The sequence below is a fragment of the Dermacentor albipictus genome, chromosome 4 (assembly GCF_038994185.2).
Source record: "Dermacentor albipictus isolate Rhodes 1998 colony chromosome 4, USDA_Dalb.pri_finalv2, whole genome shotgun sequence".
NCBI classification, from domain to species: Eukaryota; Metazoa; Arthropoda; class Arachnida; order Ixodida; family Ixodidae; genus Dermacentor; species Dermacentor albipictus.
Genome location: NC_091824.1, coordinates 132,828,837 through 132,843,714, shown reverse-complemented (window position 1 = coordinate 132,843,714; position 14,878 = coordinate 132,828,837). Strand labels below are relative to the sequence as shown.

Sequence of the window (14,878 nt, the reverse complement as noted above, 5' to 3'; positions counted from 1 at the left end):
TAGTATGATGTTGCGATGCACTACCTTAATACTGCGAAACATGCTCAACAATGCTCCAGAATATGCCAAAATAAGGTCTTCCTAATGTAGGTGAGTTCCTACAGCCTGTAATTCGTTCAACATCTAGGTGTACTGGTGAAGTATTCTGTAAGAGTCCACCTAGTGGACAAGTCCATTTCGTTTGCTGTTGAAGTACTTGCTGATTGGCTGGAGCACCTGCCTCCTTCTGGCGCGTACCCCAGCCCAGCCAATCAACACTGCAGCAAACGAAACGGACATGTCCACTAGGTGGACGCTTACAGAGTACCCCCCTAGCAAAGGCTTTCGTAACTACACAGCTCTGTGAACATTTTGCTATAGACGCACCATAATTTGCAACCCAGAATTAACAAACTATCCTCACTGTGGAGCCTTAATGTACTTCATGATACCACAAATGCCTTTTTTAATGTTTTGGTATTAAGGTTATCAACAAGGATAAGGTATCTCAGAAAGGCTGGCCAACGTTTCTATAGGAGGACCTATCTTCGTCAAAGGTTCATAATACATGGTGCAGCTATTTTGTTTCATTCGAATTTCGAGGCAGTGGCGGCTACATTAAGGACGATATTGCGTGGTGTAAGCCTCAGACTGCTTTTGACAGTGTTGTTTACATAATATAATGTCAGCACCTCTTAAAAAATCTGCACCAAAAGACCAGGCTCTCACGTTCTTCCCCTTCTCTGTGCTTTCTCTTTCTTATTACAGTCGGCACGTTTTACAAGTTTTCACGTCGCTGATACTTTACTAATACCTTCCACAGCCTCCCTTTTCCCCTCCCCCGGTACAGGGTAGCCAACCGGAGATAATCTCCGATTAACCTCCCTGTCTTTCCTTTGCATTTCTCTCTCTCTCTTCCACAGCATAGCGTGCGTCCAACCACTGCTGCTGAAAAATTCTGCTGCTATATCATTCGTGGTTTCTGGATGTCCTGGTTTTGTAATTTCTAAGTTTTGGCAGGTAGATCTTTGAAAGATTTGCTTACAAATACGTAGCTTACGGGGGGGGGGGGGGGTATAGTAAGCCATTTACAGGACGCCAAGTATTTTAGTGATTTTCTCAGTTTTCTCGGAACTTGAATTTATAAAATATTGCGATCCTTAGCCAATGCAGTTGTCATTATTGATACCAAGTCACATCTAAATATTGAGATCTGTAGGATTTATAAGCTTTCATATTTATACATTTTTGTACATTATTGAATGAACTTCGCATAAGTATATGATGCAATTAGACCGTTTACACTTCTGTCAAATATTGCTCACAGAGTGAGCTTTTGACTGAACTAAAATAACAACATTACCATTGTTATTTCGCTTCAAAATATAATTTTAGAAATTGACATTCACCTACAAGGACAACTTGGCAAGGACTTTTGTTTTATTAAGTAGAATTGTCTCGACTTAACATGACTGTTTTACTTCAGTATATGCGTCAAACAAAAAGCAATTGGATGAAAGCTCGCTCTAAGAAATTTGTTTATGTGTTTAGTCGTAAACCATTGAGAAAAAATTCACCAGGGACATAATTTCTCACTTCATTTAACTTCATTTAGTGAAGTTAGGAGCCCATTTAGTCTGGGCTCCTGGGCACGCCTGTCTCCATGGTAATGAACGCGCTAATGCAGTAGCCCGAGAGCTTGCTAACCGGGCTCCATTGGAAGAGCCGTCCAACCCAGACGACGCAGCACCAGAACCACTGAACTACACTGAAACTCTACAATATTACAGAGATGCCAGGAGACACTTCCCTCCACCACATAATTGCCTTAACCGAGAAGGAGCCGTCGTGTGGTGGCAGCTTCAAACTAATTCATTTCCCTGCCTCTTTTATCTTCGCCCCTTTCACCCCACACAATATCCCTCTATTGTGGAGCAAAGCCCACAGTATATCATTGCACCTGGGAGTGCCCACACCCTCCAGGTTACTCCCCTATTCCTTCACCTTCACCTTCCTCCCGGGAGACTGCGCTGACCAGCTCAGACCCGCAAGAGCAGCGACGGCTGATCCAGCGGGCACGCGGAGTGGCGCAAGTCAATGGGGCCCGGAACTAAGGGCTGTACCCTAGCAGGATGTCAATGTTTTCTCTCTCCGTTTCTCTCTCTCTCTTGTCATGTACTCTTGAACCCTGTATGTTGTAGGCTAGACCCATTCAAGCGCTAAGGAATAGCCGACGCCTTAAATGAAAAAGCAAGGCATTGTATCCCACGTCACAAGCCAGGCAATGGGGAATTTGAGAACATCACCAAAACCTTAAAGTTGAAAGAGAGTTGACCGGTAGTTTCCAGTTTCCTCCCATCTCGAAAAGCAAGGCGCACGAACAGTACGAAATGCTTAAGAGTCTCTCACAGCATGAAGAGAGTGTGCATTTGTCAAGCTCGCGAAGAACCATCTTGACAATCGTGCCAGCTCGCAAGCTCAGCGAGAATGCTTTTTTGTTTTGCTGAAAAGTCATTCTGACACGCCGGGAAGACTTGACGAAGGTGCACCGAAGAACGTAGAAGCAAAGAAAACGATGGATAGCTGCGCAGATGTGACATCATTCCGGCCACGGTAATCCTTGGGCAAATCCGCTGGCCACCCTCGTGCTCACGTTGGCCTGATACCGGCCGTACATTAGTGACTCGCGGATTTTCTCTGGTGTATTGGAATTAGCTAGGGCGAATCCGGGAATGGGGGTGGCGTAAATGGGTGCCTGACGGCGGCCGCCAATTGTCACGTCACCGCTGAAAGATGGGCTAAGGACTTAACAACGCTTCAACGTGGTCCACCAAGGCAACAGCGTCTGCTGCCGTAATCCTGGCGCTACGACGCAAGGTGGGGGGATGTGTTTCGTACGTCTTTTTTGGCGCTGAGATACAATTTGGATCGACTCTTTTCCCCATTATATACGTTACTTTTGCCGTGACATCAAACCTTCGCCGGGAGTGACGCCACTGTCTGCAGCGCCAACGCAATAAAGCTTGGCGTACCGCACAGGGCGAAAGCCCAGTTTGTCATGGCGCTTTAAGCAATTCTTGATTTCTTGTTTAAAGATACATCTTGGAACATATGTAAACCATAAACATGCAGACAAGTAATAGGAATGCAGATATTACATTTAGAAGCTATATACATTCAAATATTACATTCAGGGGTGAAAAAACTGTCGGTATTAAAGGCGCGATTACTTTCCATTAGCTTATTCTGTTTAACGTCTTTAACAAAAGACGAAGGAAACGTAAGGTGTTCCTATGCACTGCTTGTTTCGAAGAAGATTTTGACGTTCCTGCAGTTATCAACATGGCAGACCAACGCATGCGCGGGCGATCTGAGAATATCATTATTTCCCTCTCCAAAGAATCAAGGCTGAAGGTTTCATATTGTGGCTTCCTCTTCGTCGTCTCGCCAGGTACATTTTGGAACTAAGATGCCTGTGGAGCGAGGATTTCGAAAGAGGCTTTGGAGGATTAGACTTAACATGCCATCTGTAAGCAACAGATACAATACTGCCAGAAATAGAATGTCACGAAAATAAAATGGAGAGGAATGAACTATAGGGACAGCACTTTATTAATGCTAAATATCAGAAAATATATTTAGATTTGATATGTCATTTTTTTTCTTACTCGATAATTCTTTCATAAATCCGCAGATAGCCAAATAGGTTGTCGTTGAAAATTTTTGTGATCTACCGAATCTGTACGGCGTGTTAAAATGTAAGAAGAGCCGTAAGCGTTCACGAAGAGATCTTGACAACAGAAAATGAACTTCATCAAAAGCCGAGTAATGTGCTGCATGATTATAGCTCAGTTGTTGCAGTCTATAAAAATGATTACATTCGTAAAAAAGCATATGGTGCTCAAGCAAGTAAGCAAAATAATAGTTTTACGCTGCTAGCTGTTCTAAGTCTGCAACAATTAATCGAAAGCTAAGGCAGGTAGGCATCGTAGAGCCTAAGTAATAGAGAAGTACGTTATGTACGCGCTATTTATTTCCAGAAAAGGCGAAAAACATTTTTGCGCAAGCTTATGTACCATCTCTGTACTCGACACGTCGTCATCCGACATCCGAACGTAACGGGTTTATGACAGACCACACCATCAACGGCCATCGATGGAACGCAATAAGAACTTGTTAAGAAAGCCTCTTCTAATGCGTAGAAAACTTGTCTGATGACGCTCGATATGCTGTAGTAATGAACTCATCGTCAAAGCTAACGATTACAAAGGACCGATACTCAAATAATCACAATTTTGATTCCCTTTAAGGAGCCGATAGAAGCCTTCAGCGAAACTTGTTGCAGGCCACATGTTACATGCTAAGTAGCAGTGCGAATGAGCGACGAGTTAGGAATGCGTTGATGCAAACACTAGCTTTTTTCGCACAACAATTGTTTATACGTTGATGGTGACGTCGGACGTGTAATAACGAATATTGCTAGTAAATATAATGCATCTAACCAGGCACACACCATTATTTCTTTCGAAGCTATCGATGCGGTAGCGTGCAATTGGAATAGAGCATAATCCTTAAATGAGGAAACCGTTTATTTCAGTGGAAGAAATGCTGCAGTTAGTTGGGCTTGTGCTTTTAGTGGCGAAAATCTACCAGTATAACAAAAACGCCAGACAAGAAATAATATTTTTCTGGCATATTGAGGAGGAATAGAAGAATTGGTGTTAATGTAGTGGAATGCATGCGGCAAGTCCCAATAGCCACGAATGCAATCAGTCTGCCATGCAGTATTCTGTCTGACGCAACGTAAATTACGTGATAAACAGATAAAGTGATTATTATTATTATTATTATTATTATTATTATTATTATTATTATTATTATTATTATTATTATTATTATTATTATTATTATTATTATTATTATTATTAGATGAGTGGCCTTAAGCAGTAGAAATAAGAAATGTTAATGACCAAGTCACGACATTCATGAATATCATTCCCGATGGAATGAACAACTTTACACCACTAAAAGGTGCTAAATGCTCCAAACTTTCCCCCTGGTTTTCTGTTGAACGAAAGACAGCCTTGAAGCTTAAAGACCACGCTCACAGGAAGGCAAAGCGTATGCATCGGGAACACTGACATATAAATTTTAAAATGTACAGGCAGTACATCATTCCATCGATATAGCACATGTGGAAGCTAGTACTTCTAAAGATTTACATTTTTTATGAAGACACGTTCTTGAATAGTCATCCAACTATACAAAACAAGCTTTCTCTCTACTTAGAGGCGACAGCAAGCCTGTTCCAGATGTCGCAGGCGCCTTGGCTCTACACTTCGGGTCTGTAAATGGGGAAGGGTACATTGACGGAGTTAATGAGCTCCCCAATCACCCTTCCCTTGACTCAAGTCTATCGGTTCCAGAACAACTCGTTTTTTAAGAGAATCAGACACTTAAAACCGTCCTTTTTGTGCGCTCCTGATGACATCCCAGCTGATTTGATTAAGTCGTACCGGGCCTTGTTCGTTCTAGTGCTTACTTCTATTTTTAATTCTGCTTTAAAGATGAACAGACTCCCACAGGCGTGGAAAACAGCGCGGGTTGTTCCGGTCTGTAAGAAACTGTTGCGAGTAACTACAGGCCTATTTAACTCCTATGCATAGCATGCAAATTATTCGAGTCAACTCTGCACTCAGTAATTTCACCTTCTATTAAAGGTACTTTCATTCATCAACAGCATGGTTTCATATCGGGACGCCCCACAACTACCAACCTGGGTAGCTTCATGCATGGTGCATGCCTCTAAGCAGTGTATCAGACAATACGCTGGATGTCATTTATTTTGAGCTCAGTATAGCGTTTAATGTTGTATGCCACAAAATACTACTTCCAAAGTTGACACACCTTGATCTGCAGCACTCTGTCACGACGCTAATAAGAAGCTACCCGCGCGGACCAGTACTGCTACGTTAGCATAAATGGTCAGTCGTTAGAACTTAAAACAGTGATAAGTGGAGTTCCTAAAGGGTCTGTCCTGGGTTCTTTTCTTTTCTCGCTGTTTGTTAACGACATTTTGGCAGTCTATCAAAACGCTACAATTTTGTTAAATGCTGATGAGGCGAAAAATTTGAAAGCAGTAAAAAATTTTATTGATTACGCCGATCTTCAGAAGGACATTGCGAATTTTGCGCCGTGGTGCGTTGGAAATAAGCTGGTCATAAATGCATCAAAAATGAAAATTGTAAGCTTCACGCGGAAGACTAACAGGACCTTATTACCCTAAAGCGATAAAGACGTTTTCTTGCCAAGAGCTCAGAGAACAAAGGACCTTGAGGTATACTTCGATAGCTCTATTAGTTTCTCACCCAACTCTCAACGGACGAGGCGGCATGCACTTCGAACGCTCGGCGCAGTATTTCGGGTGACGAGAGGCTTCAACAAACAACCTGGGCCATTCGTAACTTTATATGAGAGTGTATACCATCCAGTTTTCAGTAAGCCTCCGTCGTTTGTTGCGGTACTTGTAGGTCAAATTGTGAACTTCTCAAAAGTGCGCAAAAAATTCACATGTATATTTACATGTCCATTCTGCCAAAAGCCTTTCATCTCCAAAGAGCTAACAGAGACACTCACGTTACCTACTCGCATCTGTCGACACAACAAATGGTATGCTCTTTTTCTTAACAAATTGTACGTGGAAAAATGTGCTGCTTGCAACTTGCTTTGTAATGTGCGCTTATGCGCTTCGCAGGAAGGCACAAGGAAACAGCGCGCCTTTCAGCCCTCAGAATTTTGTGACCCACTATCTAGAGGGCCGGTGACATATAATGCTCATTCAGAGTGCCTGGGTATCTTCATGCCTAATTTTATTATTTTCCTGAAAGGAGTTGCAGAGGAATTTCAATAGCTGAACAAAAACCCTCATATCTGTTGCGTGTTCTGCCATTCTGTATTCCTTTCTCTGTTTCTTCACTTTTCCTTTGTATTCTCTTCGTGTACACATTTTAGGCTCTATTAAAATCTGTATTCGCGAAATTATATTTTTGTGTGTACGCGCGTGTGTATACGTGTATGTGTGTGTGGACATGTACTGTTTTTCTTGTGCATTGTTTTGCCGAAAGGAAGGAAGTGACCGTCGCGAGCAGCTTTAGCTTCGAGGTCACTGCGTTTTCTATACTCTCTTCTGTGATTTCTGTAGTGACAAGAACACTGGGGGACGTCATCCTTTGGAATGGGGCACCCAAACCCCACCATCGATTTGGTGCTGAAAATTTGTTCTTTATTGCCGCCGACGTGTGTGACCGCTTCGACCCCAGCATGGTCCCGATTGAGTCATCTGATGGCTCCTCTAGTGATGATATGGGCTCGGACAGTGATCTTACCTTCTCGTCAAGCCGACGTCTCAAGAGAAAGATAAGAAGGACATCACCGACCAGTTGTCAGGCGACGAAAAAGCAAGTGGCAAACAGCCGTACACTATTGGATACGTACCAACAACGACAACAGACAACCTTAACTCGCTGAATAGGCAGAGCCTATCGGAATATTTCGAAGGAACTGCCCATGGTCAAACTGAAGAAATATTTATAAACGCTCGGAAGAGCATCCTGCCGGTGGAAGTAAATACACAGACAATACTGGAAACACTGAAACACGTCACTCAGTTGGGAAGCATCCCGTGTTCGTGCATTCCCCACATGCGGCGAGGAAGCTGTGACAGGCGTCATCCACGACACGGACATTGAAATTACAGACACCGACCTCGCGAAACTGCTGTCATCATCGTCTTCTGTGCTCAGCTTTTCAAATTTCCTTCAAATGAATTTTAATTCATTTGAAGGAACACAACACAACACAACAAAATAATATGAAATGGTGCAGGATTATGCATTGAGAATGCATAAAAATCTCCTAAATGGGCGCCACATGCGCAAGAAGGGTAGATTTCGTGTTTTGCTTGGAGTCCTCACGTCATTCTTCTTTCTTAATTCAATCCCCATAGCATCGCGCATTTACTACGTACGTGCATGCTTTATACTGTTCCGTGCGCTTGTTTCGTCTTCTGCTGTGTTCCTATTGCGCTAAACTAACAAACCCATTCACTCAGCTAACGAAAATTTATCACGCCGTTGCACTTTGTATTCACGTCGCCATCTGCGTTACCTGCACAATTTATTACCTCAGAATTATAAATTCTAGTCTCGCAAAAGCTACTTCAACATATTTTTCCAGAACTTGATAAAGCTGCGTCGTTAGGCACATGTGTTGTTACTTAGAAATGATGTGCGGCGTCTCTGTCGCCTCCTAACAGTTCATGACACAGTCTCAGCGAAAGGGCGCCTGGCGCACCGTAAACTGCTGAATTAATGACCAGAAGCGTTTCCCTCTCCCCTGTCTGGCTCTTAAAACAAGCGCGGCAGCGTAACACGGCTAGCTTGTAGTCGACTGCGAACGTCGGAAAGGCACAGAGGTACCTCCCGCACGTGCGCTGTAGCGAAACATAGTGAACTATGCGGTCATTAAACGGGATTCAAGACGCACTACAGGAACCCTGCTTTTACGGTTTGCACGCTACTGCGCCGTTAAGGCTATAAACCGGAGTGCATTTCTCTGCACTGCTGTACTACTAACGCAGTATAGCGCACCTTAATGTCGGGAAACAGTAATGCCGCCGCGCTTTAAGCTTTATTATCCTCAATAAACAACCGAGGCCGGTTGTCCAAACGAGCCGCTTCGTTGTCCATCAGTCGATTACTACAATATTGCGCTTTGCTAGCAATAATTCTATCGCAAAACGCCGTACCTTTGTTCCTCTCGCAATAACCAGAGACGAAGACTAAAATAATTGACAAGAGCGCACAGAAAATACTTGCTGACATTTATGCCTGCCAGACACGTGCCCTATTGACGGTATTTGATGTCAGGCCCAGTTCGTGAATAACACGTGCGCGTCCGCCACATTGTCTTCTCAGCCTGTTTCAACGATGGCCGCCAAGTTGGCACTGACTACTTCACGTTTATTAACGTCGACCCAATTTGTCAAGCTAGCACCTGAGTAATTGGCGTCAGCTGTAGCACGCTATCAGCTACATCTACAAAATGTAGAGGCCTGCGCCTCCTCTTTGATTGATTGATTTTCTTATTTTACGATATCATAATCGTTGGAAGCTTTCGTCACTGGCTTTCTTTCAACATTTGATGAATATATACAGCATTGATTCAAGGAAATAAGCAAATAAAATGCGCCCGAGCGCACGCACGCGCACTGACGAACACTTAGCATCGACGCACTTGCATTGATGAGTATACTGTGCTCGGCGCGACAAGACACTTCGCAGAGGGAGAAACTTACTGAAAAAAGCGCTGATTAAAATGATTCGATTTGATTACGTACTACCGAGACCACATCATGGTAAATGCAGAACATCGCCTAAAGTGATCGCGTCCAAACATCCTGTACAGGTTGAAGGATCTGACACGCCTTACCAGCCTTGTTTTCAATAAGTTTCCGGCATGCTTTTAGGCGAAGCAAGGACTCTATCAGAATAGTCTACCGTCAAGATTTTCTCCCCCCTATATTCCGAGAATACCCCCGTGGGTCCTACCAAAACCTATCGTTAATCTGCAGATCCCTGCAACTACAAACAAGTCATCTGTTGCATCTGTTGGCCCCAAGCAACTTAGCCTGCTTGACATTTATGCAGGGTACGTATATACTGTGCACGTGTATACCGATGGCTGTGTCGCACCACATGCCTCCACTGTAGCCTTCGTCATCCCATATATTACCGTCGCGTGGCGTTTTAAACTAGACCATAGATCAACACCAACTGCAGCATAACTTTTTGCCATCCGGGAGGCACTTCAGATTGCTTTCCGGGGAGTCTCCTCATGCGTGGACAATGTTCTGTGATTCTAAGCCAGCTCTTCATACCATTGACTGTGTTCTCTGACGGAGCCCATATTATTCGACATGCCTCACAAGTTCAAAAGAAGCCAAAAAGGCATGGTGCTCTGGATTCTCCTTGGTGTCGCATTCATTCAGCGTTATAGACGCATCATAGGTTGTACTGATACTAGCCCAAAATGTAAATATTGTCAGGTACCAGAAGCACCTGTATATTGCGTTTGTCCCGCGTACGTGCAAGAAAGACAGTAACGTGTCTCTTCGATTGCAAATATCGATAAGAGGTCGGTATCAGGCGGATTTATTTTAGGGCCTTAGCCGAATGCAAACAGCGCAGCCTTGATGACGTGCCGCTATAGCCTTTCTTCAAGCCACTGGCCTGCACGCACGGATTTAGAGGTGCCACATGGTTCTGAACTTGCATATAAGCACCTCCATCATTCATCATCCCTTTTCCTCCCCGTCCTTTTTCTCAGGTGCTGAGTAGTAGGCCAGAGTAAGTTACAGCTCAGGCTCACCTCTCTGCTTTTCTGTAAATCTCTCTCTCTTTTACGTGATGCAAATTTATAGAGCCGCTTTTTACGTTCATAGAGAATATTTATTACAGAAAACTGTAAAAGTACTAGCGCCTAGTCATTCAAAATTTAAATATTTTGTTTTAAAATAATTGAAAATATTTAGCGTAATGACACGCCCTTGCTATGTCGACGCATGATATCATGCAGATACGCGTACTCAAATTTGAGACTCGTAGCATTTCATGGAAAAATACGCCTGTTTTCATCTCCTCCGGCTTTTGATTCACTGCATTTCAAATGCAAAAATTTTCTGTAGAGCTTAAGTAAAAAATTGGACTTCTTTCCATCCTTCCTCCGCAAGATAACACCATAGCTGAAGCTAATGCAAAAAACAGACCTAATCATTCCAGCGCTGTTGAAATGATGCGCTGTTTATTTTCTTCTCAAAGCTGTGTCTCCGCTCAAGCATTTCACAAAAGAATGAGGAATACGAATGATGGGGCAGTCGTTCATTTCTTGTTCTTTTTGGCTATGCTTTTTCCAGCCTAATTCGAAGCGTATAGCCTTTTTGATTCGAGCTATGTCCTCCTTTTGCTTCATGGAGGCGATAACTTTTGATGCCCTTCTAGCACGAGAGCAAAAAGAGAAAAGACAAGGAAATGGCTTTCGGAAAAACGTCACGCCTTTTACTCGTTCACAGGAAACACCGCTGAGAATGTCATCTGAGCCTCACCCAATTTAAGTGCACTCGGAGTGGAGAGCTTGTCCCTGCCATCTTTGTCACCAACTGTTTCTTTCATTTATTGCTTTCTTTGTAACGACATGCATCACTGCTCCAGAAAGAAGCCGAGAAATTCTCGTTCCAAAAGAAAAAAAGACGTACGTCAGTTCATCCTGAGCCAGAAAGTGTGAATTCATCAGTAAAGGGAGTCGACTGCAACTATCGAAGACTTTCAGGATTTGTATACGAAATGCTGCCTAGCCAACGCCATATGCACTAGAGAGCACTTAGCTTGAGCCACGCTGGTGGCCGGTGTTTTGTTCCAGTGGCCTATTAGAGACTATAGTTCTCGCGGACGTTCCCCGCATCCTCTGTTCATTTTTTTTGTGCCTTTGCTTTATACCTCCGCGATTCTTTCTGTCTTTCGTATCCCCTAATCCTTCCCCCATTGTAGGTAACAAACCGTAATCTCGTCCTATTAATCTCCTTGCCTTTCCCTTTCTCTCTCTCTCTCTCTCTCTCTCTCTCTCTGAGAAAGAAATCCGTGTAAAATGTAGCGCGTGGTGATAGCAAAATATATCCAGATAAATGCAAACTCTCAATAGGCGAAAACAGCACCAGCTCATTTGCGAATTCCTAAGTGTCGGCAACGAATTCGAAATTCAATTTTTATGCTATGCTGCAGTATTCACAGAGAAAACTAAAACGGGCAGATGTTTGCATGAAGATTGTTATCACGTTTGAAAATACTCCATGAAGGATGAAGGAACCTTGATTATTATAATCGGTGTCCGGGCTATCAACAGTACGTAGATGACATCTATCCGGCTTTAGCAAAGTTTGGTGTTACACGTATTGTCGTGTGTGCGATTACATTTTAAATTTAACTTGGAGGCTTCTGCTCCATGAGGGCGCATTAGCTATTGAGAATATGTATGCACGAGACACGTGGCATTAAAGTGAGGAGCCAGAACACGCGACGATATGGTAGACTTTCGTTGAAACTGTTCACAAAAGGCGTTGAAGTTGTGTCTGTTCTTGATTTATCTAGATGAGTTTACTAATATTACCACGACTACCAACGAGCGAAATTTCGAGGTTATGAATATGAGGCGAAAAAAAAAATCAGACGTCATCCCATATTTCTCCTGCTGTCTTTCAGGTGAAAGGTCCATTGGACAAGACGGTCGCAGCAGTCTGTGACAGCGGCTGCTTTGAACCAGTAAACCAAGCCAGCAATTTACATCTTCAATTTTTTTTATAAAGCCTTGGGGCACATTCACTACAAACTGGAACACGCAGAATCACGAACACGGGCAAAGCGATACAAACAAGTGCTCTCTTGCGACGCAATTTATTTCCGGAAAAGGAAAATCACCACAGGAAAGGGAAAAGCACACAAACATAACGCCGCAAATGCGCATGCCAATTCAACCGTCGCACCAGCACACAATGCCAAGACAAATTAGAATTTTACTCGGTTGCATTTATGGGTGATGTGCTGACGTATTTCAGCGTCTCGTGCCATTTCTTATGTCTCGAATATTTCTTGTGAGCACTTATTTTCATTTCTATTTATGCGACGGCAATGCTTTCAAGCTCAACACAAAAAGAACAAGCCCGGCTGTTGCGAAGTGCGGCGCAACACATTTCTAACCCTCTTCGCACGTCACAATCCTGTTCCGAAATAGTCACTTTTATAGCGGGTGTCTGACATGCCTGCTGCCACATGTTATTAGAATGCCGTCAAGTACACCTTGACTGCACTCAACGAAGTGACGATGATGGTTTATGGTGCTTCTTAACCTATTACTGACACGAGGACGAGTCTTACTACGCATGTGTGGCAGCTTCCCTCACAGATGCATAAGCATTTTGACGTCGATAACCCCTCAGCTCTCTTTAAGGTGTTGAGGTAACTCATTGCTGAATAGGTGCGTCTGACATCACTTGTGGTTTATTCTATTCTCTCTTCGTTTCTTCTGCAACAATGTAAAAGAGGGAACAAGTTCGCATTAATAAGTTATATGGTAATTTCCTCTTCTGCACAGCCGCCGTTTTTCTTAATCTTCATTCGCTCATTCTTTTGAATAGTTTCTGCACCCGTCGCGGTGGATTAATTAGCGGCTATGCTGTTGCTTTGTTAAAAACGAGCTCACGAGGTCCAATCCCGTCCGCAGCGACCGCATTTAGATGAGGGCGAAATGCAAAAACTCTCGTGTGCCACGCACTGGGGCACGTTGACGATCCCTTGGTAGTCAAAGTTAATCCGGAGTCCTCTACTGTGGCGGGCCTCATATTCAAATCGTGGTTTTAGCCCATAATACCCCAGAATCCATTTCAACAGTTTCTGCGTTCCCGGAGGTTTCTTGTCTTTTGTCTTTGTTGTTTATTTTTCAACATTAGTTTGAGTAGATTGAATTTATCCGACAGGAACTACTTTTCTGATCCAAGGTGGGAACAAGAAAATGAAGAGTTGTCCAAATTATACATTTGCAAGAAGAGGTAATATCTGTAGACAATAAACGATCACGGTCTCATCAACCTTCACAAGACGTGATAATTTGACAGTGTAGCCACATTACAACTGATATTTTTCCGGCCTTTCGTCCCTTAGTTCTCTACTTCAATTCTTGATTTATTTATTTTTTAACTTGTTATGCCCTATCGCTTCTTTCCTTGCTTTTTTCTCTACTTTTGTTTGCTTCATCGATCAGCTATTCATTCATTCATTCATTCATTGCCAGCAAACTTGTCTGTCATATCTTACCTTACATGTGATTATTCTAGCCCATCGTCACAGTCACAATCACAGTCAACATGCCCACCTGGTTTTTTTTCAGGCGTACGGATATCCTTGTGGCACCTAAAAAGCCTTTAATGCTTGCTCTTGGTGATTATTTTTTGCGTGAGCGTTTCCTGTTGCTCATCAGTGTCAGAAGAAACAGGAAAACATATTAATTTAATGGATTCGCACATTTACGTTGTGCATTCCGTCCTCTGATTCTCCAAGTGTATTCTCGAGCAGTTCCTCTTTGTTTAACGTATTTTTGTGCAAGCCTTCTTATGTGCCCGTATTTCTACCGGTCTCTTTATTTTCTACAAACGTCTTAGGACATTGTGCTCTCTTTCGCCTCTTCGGCTTCATTTTTATTTAACACCGCGAACTATGCTCTTCAGGCCCCTTACATGTCTGTATTTCTTTTTCTTGCAGAAAATACGTGAGAACAAAACAAAACAGACGCCTCAATTTGATACGAACATTTCGACGGAAGGACTTATTCGGGAGCAAATGCTACAGCTGTTACCCCCGGTGGGGCTTAGTCCTCTCCCCGACCAAGGAGCACACGGGATAGCGGGCAGGTGTCAGTGTTCGGGGAAAACGGAGGCGGCATCACTTAGCCGAATGAATAATAAAACGTTGGCACCAAACTGAAGCGTTCCTCTGATTTCAATGTACACCGTTTCACAGTTTTGCATATTTCAAATACCGGTTTCCCTTCTGTTATTCCGTATTTTTGTATGCTTTTTGCAAACCCTATTCTCTTTTGCGTAGCCTGAGTGCAAACGTTGTGAGGTCACATTCTGGCACCCATCTATTGTGATTGTATTCTCTTTCCGTGAGAGAACTTAAAGGCGGAAGCAAAGTATAGCGGAACTACACGCAGGAAACCAGACTTTCGGCTAGCTTTGATCATATGGGTTCTCACAAAACAAAAAACGAAAACTACTTGGCTATCACCGGCATCA

General features: G+C 43.2%; 1 protein-coding gene across 1 annotated transcript in view; it reads left to right on the top strand.

Annotated features, from left to right (window-relative positions):
• The window catches only part of LOC135898411 (uncharacterized), a 379,518-nt gene extending 364,976 nt beyond the window's left edge, over positions 1-14,542 (top strand). Inside the window, exon 4 of the mRNA XM_065427330.2 lies at positions 14,343-14,542. Within this exon, the coding sequence (XP_065283402.1) occupies positions 14,343-14,484 (142 nt within the window). The 3' untranslated portion in view covers positions 14,485-14,542. The remainder of the gene's footprint in view (positions 1-14,342) is intronic.
• The last annotated feature ends 336 nt before the right edge of the window (positions 14,543-14,878 follow it).